This window comes from Hemibagrus wyckioides, linkage group LG28 (genome assembly GCF_019097595.1).
Source record: "Hemibagrus wyckioides isolate EC202008001 linkage group LG28, SWU_Hwy_1.0, whole genome shotgun sequence".
Taxonomy (NCBI): domain Eukaryota; kingdom Metazoa; phylum Chordata; class Actinopteri; order Siluriformes; family Bagridae; genus Hemibagrus; species Hemibagrus wyckioides.
This window is the reverse complement of record NC_080737.1, coordinates 11,697,487-11,709,523: the sequence shown is the minus strand read 5'-3', so window position 1 is coordinate 11,709,523 and position 12,037 is coordinate 11,697,487. Positions and strand designations below refer to the sequence as shown.

Here is a 12,037-nt window from a genome sequence, read left to right as displayed (position 1 = left end):
TTTAAAACATTTCAAACCATTTTCTGTACCACTCATCCTACATGCAGTCATGGGGAATATGAAGAATGTCCCAAGGGACTCACTGTGGGGAGGGGGGGGCAGGGTGTTAACACATCACAGGGCACACACACATGCTCTAACACACGCACACTCTCGCATATGCACACACTCACTCGCACGCACGCTCACTTACAGACAATTAAGAGATGCCAAAAACCCTAAACCACATATCATTAGAATATGAGATTAGACTGGAGTACCTGGAGGAAACCCCCAAAACACAGGGAGAACATGTAAACCCCCCTAGCCCCTTCATTCAGTTTCAAGTTTCAGGATTGTGCTGTTGGTAAAGACAAATGTTGTTGTTGTTGGTGGTGTTCTTTCAGCTGTTCTCTGTTTGGGGTCGCGGATCACTGGGTCTGCATGTTTCAATTTGGCACAGGTTCTTAATGCTGGATGCCCTTCCTGACACAACCCTCCCATTTAATCCGGGCTTGGGACCGGGACACTCAGAGTTAACTCTTCAGTGGCTGGGTTAGCGCCCTGCCCGGGAATAGAACCTGGGCCACGGCAATAAGAGTGCGGGATCCTGCTGCTGGACCACCAGTAGGCACTGTTAGTAAAGACCAATGAATAACTTAAAAGATATTAAAAGGTTCTAGAGCGCAGTGAAAAAGAAAAAAGCTTACGTGTACCCATACCGCTATGTGAGATTTTCTTCTCTTCTCTTTCATGTTAGAACATTAAACCCAGTTTGTCATACTTTACATAATGCAATGCTCATGAATATGATGTCCAGTGCCCTGGATTAATCCATTTCCTGCGGCAGACGGTAAAGAAATGCCAGCAGACGGTAAAGAATGCATGCTAAGTGTACTTCGCTAATCTGAAAATATTTCCGACTAAATAAAACTATTTCTCCAGTTAACTGCTTGTATATAATACCACCCTCGGAAAGGTCTTTTCCTACTTCCCACTGCTCCCAAAGGAATTCTGAACAATCCAGCCTGCTCTAGCGGCTATTTCAGTTGACCTTTAAATCTAAATACAGTTCTGTGGTATAGTGAATATTGTCATGACCTGCACCCACAAGTTGCCCAGTGAGCTGTAAAGCAGGGCTCTCCACAGCCGGACACGAGCTTCACTGCTGCACACAGCCGAGGCTTTATTTGGCTCGATTAGTCAAAAAAAATGAATATTCATGCAAACACATTTTAAATAAAATGTTTTACCGGAAAGTTTCACAGGCCTAGTCAGGCATGGAGCAGCGTTCAGCCAAACTTACGTAATGTATTTAAATGAAATAACTGAGCCGTTTCTAAACTCAAACACTTCCACCTCAAGGCTTACTCACAGTTTCCCTGAACTCTTACATGAGTACGTTCTTCTCAAAATTTGTGTAACTGCCCGTCCGGGTACAGGAAGCTCAGTGTTTCCAGTGTTTGGGTGTGTGTGTGCTTCTTAAAATTTCTACATACGCTGACCTTTTCCACATTTTGGTTATGAAAAGACTTTAGTTCCACTGCACATGAATAATGCTGATGTCACTGTGACCTCATGACAGCAGGGTGAGAGGATTGTAGCTTCTTGTAGCTCTTCTCTTCTCAGGAGAGAAAGGATCACGATGTGTGCAACCATCAATGAAGTGGCGCAGAAGAGGGATTTGATGCCTTAGGGTTTAAAAGCTAATTTTAACAAACCAAATCACCAACCTGGAAAAACACTTCATATGTCCAGTTAATTATTTGTTTTTCCATGTGGGGTTGCCTAGTGGACAAATTCATAGAAGTCAGCTCCATTAACCGGAGAAAAATAAACACTACTCCATATTGACTTTCGCTGATAAACACAATTTCTCTTATCTGATACTGAGTATAACATGCTTCACCCTTTTTATTTTTACCAGCACACTGGCTTTCCATTCCACTTATCAGATATTTTCAATAAGTATAAACAAATGATACCACAAGTTTAATATAAAATGAGTCAGGACTCATGGCTTTCGGTGTCAGATGTGTGTTTTTCTCTCTGTTAGGATAACCTTACACACAATTTCAGCTGCATCTCAGAGAGCAGAAATAGGTTTGATATCATAATTTACTTTAAAGATATAAACATTTGCGTTTAAAAAAAAAAAAACCTTATTTTTAACTTTCCTATATTATTATAATATATATTGTATATTATAAATATTATAATAATGTATAAAATAATATTATTATATTATTATATATTTCCGCTTTTTTTGGCCTCTGGTACGAAGAGTACAAGGAATTAAAATTATTAGCTTATGAGTAAAAGTATAAATTATAGATACACACCCTATATTTTAGCCTTTTTGACTCAAGAAACTGGTTCGTCTCAAGTGGTCCGAAATTAAATAATTAAAAGAAGGAACTAAATTGAAATGTGAATGCGAAAAAGACTCAAGAATAAATTAATCGCTTATAGCACACAATACACCCAGACACCCTCATTCACACGTGTTTGAAACATTTTCTATCTCGGCTGTATCATGATACGAGTTTAAACCAAAGCATATACTCTTGTAGATAAATGTGTGGCTGCTGAGAAAGAATGTGAATTTGCCACCTTGATCAGATCACTGTATTGCGTGTAACATGCAAATGTGTTCATTTCACTACATAACCAATTTCCTGTGTTGTTCCTGGTATCCAGCTGCTTCAGACAAAATATGCACATCATCATCAAAGACCACAAGTTTGCATGCTGTTTTTAATTTCCTTGGATAACATGCAGGAGACAGATACGCGTTATGAAGGGTTGTGCGGTTGTGTTACAGGATGAAATCTAGATCTTCTGAAACGAGTCCGTGTCAAAACATGACAGCCAAAACTCTTCACATCACATGACTTCATAAAACTCCCTGTCTACATTACATTTAATCATATTTAACCCACTGTGGTGCCTTTAAGAATAGAAGAAAAAAAAAAGGTCATGCAAATATAAAGCACAGAACACAGGAAGAAGACAAGAAGTTGGTGGTTAAATGTAATGAGATGCTTCACAGCTCAGTAACTGGATGGCAGTCTGGTTTAATCAGAGGCAGGTTAAAACTTCTCTAAATGGGATCTCGGATCTCTTGAAGTGGTTCGAGTGACTGGATTTAAATCAGTTTTAAAAGTGTGTATTAGGTGAGTTTACACTTGATATTGTTTATGTGAAAATCTCTCGGAATAAAGCGGATACTCAAACTGCATTTAATGGCCAAGATTTAACAGGGTCACATACTTCGCTAACAACAGGTACTACACACACACAGAATTTGTCATCAGCATTTCAGTATTTGCACGTGTGTGTGTGTGTGTGTAACCCTGTTAAATCTTGGCCATTAAATGCAGTTTGAGTATCAGCTTTATTCCCACAGACAGACAGACAGACCGACAGACAGACAATGACTAGATAGATAATGACACTGGGTGTTAAGTAAGTTCATGTGCTTTATGTAGTCCACCGGCTAAGATTACTTTTTGAGGAAGTGTGCATTAAATTAGGGATGAAATTTTAGCAACAGAAATGAAGCGAGAGTATGCTAAATATGTGTACACACACACACATATATATTATATATACACATTAGCAGCAGATCCTTTAAGTCCTTTAAGCTTTGAAGAGAACCCAAGTCAACACCTTGAACTCTTTATCATGTTCCTCAAACCGTTCCTGAACAAGTTTTGCAGTGAAAAGAACAGGCCACTGCCATTAGGGAATACTGTTGCCATTAATGGGTGTACTTAGTTTGCAACATGAATGCCAGGACTCCAGGTTTCCCAGCAGAACATTGCCCAGCGCATCACACTGCATCTGCTGGCTTCCTTCATCCCGCAGTGCATCCTGGTGCCATCTATCAGACCAGATAGGCTAACCTTCACTCCCCACACACATCCTTGCACCTTGACCCTGTCACTGATTCATCGGTTGTCCTTCCTTGGAGCACTTTTGGTAGTTACTAACCACTGCAACCCAGGAATACACCCCACAAGACCTGCCTGTTTGGAGATGCTCTGCTCCAGTCATCTCGCCATCACAATCTGGTCCTCTCAGATCCTTATGCTTAACCTTTTTCCTGCTTCTAACACATCAGCTCCATTAACTGAGTCTTTACTTTCTGCCTAATATATCCCACCCCTTATCGCATGGCGCTGTAACGAGATAATTAAGGTTATTCACTTCAGTGGTTTTAATGTTATGGCTGATAAACACCACTCAGCAAATAAATTCCCCTCGCTCCTTCACCAGGCAGATTCTCAGGATGAATAAATGAATGCTGGAATAAATGCATTATTCTCATTAACCGGGTTTTCTGTGTCCAGTGAGCTGATTTATGACTTGTTTACATGTACAGCAGCATCCCGGTCCTGATGTATACAACCATACTCAACCGGAATCGATGTGAAACTTTCAAGGCAAGTTGTTTTTAAAAAAAAATAATCGTATCATCAATCATATCATCAGTCATATCAATAAGTTACACATCTATAAATGTCTAGAAATGACTGAAATCAAAGCTAAACAAGAGCTGATAAAACACACATATGCGATCAGGTGCTCTGGCATTATAATCCAAAAACTAACTAACAAATCTTCATCATCATCACCATCATCATCATCATCTGTGGTCTGAAATAAAGTGACAACAACAAGCAGGATGCATAAGGGGATTAAACCAAGATGTGTGTGTGTGTGTGTGTGTGTGTGTGTGTGTGTGTCAGTGATTTTGATAAATGACCAAACACTTCCTCACTGACAGAAACATAATGGTGCGTTCATGGTTAGTTGGAGATGGCAACTTTCTCTGATGTGGATGAAGATGGAGCGGCTCTGAAAGAGACAACTGCGTCCCAACACCGTTTTAGATGCGAATGCACTTCTAGGAGTTTCAATAACCTCGACCCGAAGGCATAACATGAATTTAGAATCCAGCTTTATAATCATATAGTCAGCTCTTTTTTTCTTTAAAAGATAACTAGCAAGCTAATTAACGGGAATTTTAATGGCAAGGATGTCCCTTTATCTAGACACAACTTTATCTAGTGAATGATATCGGGGCAAGCCTGAGGCGAGGGTGGCATGGAAAAACTCCCTGTGATGATATGAGGAAGAAACCTTGAGAGGAACCAGGCTCAGAAGGGAACCTCATCCTCATTTAGGTGACACCGGACAGGAAATAATGAAAATGTAACTAAATACAACTTATTACACGTTCACTGGCTGCTTTTCAGCAAAAATACAAAATAGACGAATCACATTCGAGGATTCCTCCAGCGTCTCCTCACTCAAAACGCAAAAAATGATCAGTTAATAAGCTAGCATTGCACAACCTTCACATTTAAATAAACAGCTAACTATTTTAACATCTTAATGCTGAATATCGCAGTTGTTCATATAAGCAAATCAGAACATGCCAGTCATAAATGAGGAAAGATGCAAATAGGCACGTAGGCGGAGTTTCAGTGTGTGTGGATGTTTAATAACTAGCCTTTCTCCTTATTAGACTGTTTGCGTGATTCATAACACCCAATCCTGGTAATATTTGTAGTCTCTCTTCGAAGATTTACCTCAGGGAAATACTTAATCTGCGGTCTGAAAATGACTAATCTAAAATAAAAAGTGAAGAACAATGACTAATTTCACTAATATGCCCTTTTATGGTAAATCCCCTATAGATCTTTAGGGCTTCAGTGTGTATGTGTAACTCCGTATCAGTGTAGAAAACTATCTGAATATGAACAACACAAACCGAATGAATATAAGAATATAAATCAATTAATAAAAATTTTATAAAAAAAAGAATGCTGTGCTTGCAATTGTGAATTAGGTTTCCACAAAAATAAATAAATAAATAAATTGCTGCAGCAAAATCAAGCATTTTTGTCCGCTACAATCACAAAAAAAAAAAAAAAAAAATCTCCACAAAATCCTGGAGGCACTGATAATGATATAGTTATTGTTCTTTGTCTTATTAATATTATGCTTAATTTTAATAAGAATTATTATTATTATTAATTATTATTATTTTTATTGTCGTGCTTCGGGTCATTCTTGGTAAACGTTTATTCATCCCAGCTACAAAACTCTAAAACTGGATTGCATTTATTCATTCATTCTCACTTTAACTAACAGTTTCTTACACTACCCACAATCCAATTCATTGTGCTTCACCTCTACCTAAATATTCCAATGCGGCAGCGCTTTAACCTTTCAGTCTGTCCGGTTCTCTCACATCTTCATCTGCACGCTCTGTTCGACTTACATGCTAATACCAGCAGCAACACTAGTAAAAATCCAGTATCCTACATACTGCACTGCATTCTGGACAGTAAAAGTAAAATAAAATAAAATAAAATAAAATAAAATAGAATAATAATCCGAAAAATAAAATGCAACTTACTGTGTAATAAAATGGGAAGTAAAATAAATAGACAAAATATGTATTTAAAAAAAAGGATGTAAATACAATGATATGTTGATGAGAATATAACGAATATTGTTGTAAAGTGTTTGTGTGCAACATGTTGTTTTGTTCTCTAGTACGGCGTTGGGTTTCTCTTTAACAATACACTTAAAGTTGCTAAATATGGTGTGTGTGTGAAAAAATTAGCTCTTGCTAACTTTTCACAGGAATCATAAAAATACTGCGTTAAACACAGATACACCGCAAGGCCAAAGCTAAGAGGACAGATGACCATTACACTCATACATGGTTCTTCCCTAAACTTTTGCAACAACTTTTGTTGGACACACATAATTGTCTAAAATGTCTTTAAATACCGTGGGATTACAATTTCACTTCAACTAAACCTGTTCCAGCCTGACAATGCACCCGTGCACCAAGCTGAGGTTCATGAAGACGTGGCTCATTAAAGTAGAAGACGTGGAGCTGAATTCATTCCCAAACTGACCTTAGGCCATCTCTTAGATGGAAAGTCTGTGTGTGTCTGTAGTCATATTGAAAGCACACACACTTCCACTGCACTTGACTGGAACGGACCTTAAAACGCATCGATACTTTTTTTTTCCGTCTCCCCCACTGCCGGATGCTAATGCACTTCATCTGAAGCCGGGTAATGAAAATGGATGTGTGATTATAGATGAGCATGTTTTTGGTCTGTTCCCACACCCATCAATTACATGTTTACAGACTGATTCACTCCCACAGAAGCGTCGGGAGCCGAGAGAGAGCAAAAACACCCCGGACTACCTGAAGGGTCCTAGGATTAAACGCTATGGCCTCAACTCTTCATTTATTAATATTAAAACCATGTTCTTTAGGAAAGACTATAGATTATTCTCTAGTTAAATAGCAATGGGACTTTTAAAGGAACTGTAAACGATTAAGCTCATACAAAAGCCGTACAGTTTCGCAGTTTAGTTTTAACACGATCCCTAAACCAGTCCAGATTATAATAACATTCAGATCTTTACAGCTATATTATTCAGGCTCACTTTGTTACATGTAAATGTTTACGCATTGTTTTGTATTTGATGCATGGTGTATTCTTTTATTTTATTTATTATTCCTGGCTTAATTTGAAATCTAAAAGTTATAGCACATGATCTGTCTATAGACATGTTTTTCTTACGAGCCTAACTAGATGTGAATAAGCTTTAGCTTGATGCTCATCTGCTGGGGTTTCTTTCAGGTTTTCATACCCCAAGCATATCTGACGCAGTTTATCAGCTGTAAATAATAATAATAATAATAATAATAATAATAATAATAGCAAAACACATGAATGCAGGTGTCATGCAATTATTATGAACAATTGTTCTAGTTATTTTCCAATTATTGTTATCCTGTGGTAGCTTTAGTGGTTAAGATGTTGGACTACTACTCGGAAGGTTGTCCATTCGAATCCCAGGTCCACCAAGCTGCCACTGCTGGGCCCCTGAGCCAGGCCCTTAACCCTCAGTTGCTCAGTTGTATAAAATAAGATAGCTTGTAAGACGCTCTGGATAAGTGGTGTCAGGGGCAAATGACAGAAATGTAAATCCTAATTAAAAGCATCTGAAACGAAGGCGAACGCACTAAAATAATTGTTAGGTTTGTTCACTTGTGCAGGTTACAAGATCAATAAGCTTTAACACAACTGTCTCCCCGTAATAACAAACAAAATATTTGAGTCACGTATAACGATTAACCTGTTGGATTGTGCTCATAAGGAAATCAGGAGATCTTTTTTTTTTTTTATCTGAAAGAGGTAATAAAAAAAAGTTTGACAGCTCCTACTTTAAATAAATCAAATGAACTGAATTCACTGATGATGCATCAAGAAGTAACTTAGTTATGCAGAAATCGATGGTGTTCCCAGCAGCTGCACTTGGATAAGGACTCTCACCAGTGACCTACAGACGGTTCTGACTGGGTGTGAGGGTGATGGTAGATGACTGACACAGAAGGTAAATAGTGCAGGATGATGATGATGATGATGATGATAGCACGAGTGACAGGTTACTCACGCCCGGGTCTTGGGGAAGCCCATGCTGAGCAGCACGTCCAGGCAGGATCCGTGTTTCAGGGTTCCTGCGCGGTTCTGTCGCTGTCTGCGTGGAGTCACTTTGGCGTAAAGCTGCTCCTCTTTCCCTGCCATTGCTCCGGATACGGTGGACATTCAGATCTGGATCACAACACTAACCGGATTATTAAGAGCTGTGATGAGAGCCAAGCGTGCATTAGTCCGGGATGGAGAAAGTGCGCGTATGTATTCTCAAGAGCGCTTCAGGCTTCTTGATGATGGAGAGAGAGAGAGAGAGAGAGAGAGAGAGAGAGAGAGAGAGCTCAAGCCATCGTTGCAAAAAATAAAAAAAAAAAAGAACGGATCGGAAGTCACTTCTGCGTCAGTTATATGATACAAGCGATTTTGCTGACCGCTGCGGAAGCGGTGTGTGTGTGTCTCGGCCCCGAGCAGCCGAACGCGTCAGTAGAAAATATAGACGCGATCATTTCCAAAGCGATTTTCTAGCCTCCGTGCTGCTCGCCTCGCTTCCTCCTCGCGATGACTTATTTATGAATGGGCGTTTAAGTGAAGGCGGAGTCAGCCAATCAGCGCGCTGCTCCGGGTGACTCTGACTGATAATAGGCTGATTACGTTAAAGGGCGGTGCGAAACGCGGGCTGCCCGCTGATAGGTTAGTGCCGCCGTCACTCAAACTCTATTTTTTTTTTTTGTCAAGTTAATAATGGGCGGGTGTTCATTCAACATCAGGACGTTTCACATCTTACGGATTTAATGTAGAAATAAAATGTACAAAAAAAACCCATTTGAATATATATTCCACTTTGTAAACTGGGACACCTTAACATGCTAGTTATTAGCACCTGATGCCAAAATTTCATTCAGCATTGTTTCACCTAATTCTTTGACTATTATGAACTATAACACAGGCTGTGAACCAGTTTAATGTTTTTTATAGAAAATTTTTTATTAATATACTCTCAAATTTTTTTTTTACATTTCATTGTCTGTACCGCTTAATCCAGTCTCAAATTTCAAATTTTATTTGTCACATAAATAATCGTACACAGTATGATATGCAGTGAAATGCTTACACGACTGTTATGACCCTAGGAAAAGGAAAAGGAATGAGGACAGAACAAAAGACAGGATAAAAAATATAAAAAATAAAATACAAAAATACGAAATATAAAAAATAAGAATACGAATTATACTAAAATACGAAATATAAAAATATAAAAACAAGTTCACAGTAAGCAAAAAATATAATAGAATACAAATAGAATAAAATAGAATAAATATAAATAAAGTAGGGTATGTATATATAATATGTATATAAAATAAGAATATGTATATGTGTAAAAGTGTAAAATGTACTTACAGGAAGTGTAAAATACAACAGCTGTGATGCAAAGTTATGTACAATTATAAAATTATATAAAGTGTAAAGTGAACAGAGTGTAGTGCAATAGTGTCCAAGGTGCAGACAGCAGCAGTACAAAATTATTGCAAAATTATATAAAGTGAAGTGTGTAGTGTGCAATAGTGACCAAGATGCAGACAGCAGCAGTACTGGGTGGTCACGAAGTGGAATGAGGTGATGAGAGCAGTGGTATTGTCCATCTTTAAAGTGCAGATGTGAAAAAGTCCTCTTTGTATGTAAACGGGAGCAGACTGAGCAACATGTATGTTATGCGTTATCTATCGATCTATCTATCTATCGGGTCACGGGGAGCCTGTCTCAGGTGTCATCAGGCATCAAGGCACCCTGGATGGAGTGCCAACCCATCGCAGGGCACACACACACACTCATTCACTCACGCAATCACACACTACGGGCAATTTAGAGACTCCAATCAGCCTAGAAGCATGTATTTGGACTATGGGAGGAAACTGGAGCACCAAGAGGAAACCCACCAAACACGGGGAGAACATGCAAACTCCACACACACAGTGAGCGGGAGCGAGACTCGAACCCAGGACGCCGCAACTCTCTAATGCATATGCATAATGATAGGCCCAAACAGGTTTGGATTAAACCCATTCAATTCCTTTCACTCAGACTAATACGTTTAAGATCAAATATAATAGGTTTAATAAGGGCTGGGATTTTCACCGCTGTATCAAACAAAAAACAAAAAACACAAACTTCTGGGGTTTCCTGGATCCCCACCAACAAAGAAAGAAACGTTACCTTTATTTGTCTAGTCTAATAAATCAGATTTGAATTATTTACTAGTTATTACACACTAGTTTATGTGTTTCAGGAAGAGGTAGGTCTTTACCCACCGTTTGAAGACAGTCAGTGACTCGGCTATACGGACATCAAGAACATGTTCAATCCAGAACAGAGAAGAGTCTTGATGTATACCTACCTTGTACCCTGAGAGATGCTGGGACCAGTTGAGTAGTGCTAGAAGATCTGAGGAAGCGTGGTGAAGTGTGAGAAGTGATAAGAGCTTTGAGGTAAGAGGGTGCTGGGTCCATTTTTGGCTTTATAGGCCAGCATCAGTGTTTTGAATCTGATGTGTACATTTACCAGAAACCAACGAAGGGGGAACATAGGAAGGTTGAAAATAAGTCGCACATCCGCATTTTGAATCATTTTCAGAGGTTAACCTGCCAGCAGAGAGGTGAGGTAGGTGTCTCTTGAAATGACCAGAGCCTGAACAAGCAATTGAGCGGCCTGTGTGGATAAAAATGGCCGAATCCTTCTGATGTTGAAAAGGAGAAACTGACATTAGGCACAAGACAATGGTGAAAATTGGCAGTACAGGTGGCAGCATTTCTGGCTCATAACTCTAGAGTCCCGAGTTCGATCCTGACCTTTGCTTAGTGTCTGTATTCCCACCTCATGTCCAGTGTTCTTGGATTAACCATTAACATGACCAGCTTACTCATACTGAGGTTACGCTTCAGGTTTATGTTGAATGGATGAGAAGCATTACTCAGAAAAACGATTTCTATTTTTACATTTATTTTCCCCCTTTGTTTAATAACCTCTGAATAAACATTAGCCTACAATCAACATCCCAGTGTTCTGAATTTCCAGTGTGACCACTGGCTCTACCCTTGGTCAGAGTCTCATCGCTTGGTGGTGCTCACTGACGCTGTGGATGGATCTGTGTGGACCAGGAGACAGCCGTGGACAGAGCCATTTGAGGACTATCACGCTGTCAGGGATATGCCATTACATCTGCCAGCTTGTGACAGCAAGGAATTAGTGTCTATCATGAACTCAGAAACTACACTGACCTAATAGTTCCTCATGAGCCATAGGTTGCTGTTGTAGAAAGGACATTATTTACTGTCCAGTGTCAAACAAATGAGGATGAGGTTCCCTTCTGTGCCTGGTTCCTCTCAAGGTTTCTTCCTCACATCATCACAGGGAGTTTTTCCTTGCCACCATCACTGCAGGCTTCTCAGTGGAGGATAAAATTGGGAGTAACTTCAATTTAAACCTCTTAAATTTCTTTGACTCAACATTCAGCAGAATTGGCTAATATAGTTAAGTTTATGTTTGGTCATGTATAAATACCTTCAATTCATTAATTCTGCTCC

General features: G+C 39.2%; 1 protein-coding gene across 1 annotated transcript in view; it reads right to left on the bottom strand.

Annotated features, from left to right (window-relative positions):
• Window positions 1–8,999, bottom strand: part of ubash3ba (ubiquitin associated and SH3 domain containing Ba) — a 47,665-nt gene extending 38,666 nt beyond the window's left edge. The window contains exon 1 of the mRNA XM_058382739.1: window positions 8,482–8,999. Coding sequence (XP_058238722.1) covers window positions 8,482–8,633 — 152 coding nt within the window. The 5' untranslated portion in view covers window positions 8,634–8,999. The remainder of the gene's footprint in view (window positions 1–8,481) is intronic.
• Window positions 9,000–12,037: the final 3,038 nt, after the last annotated feature.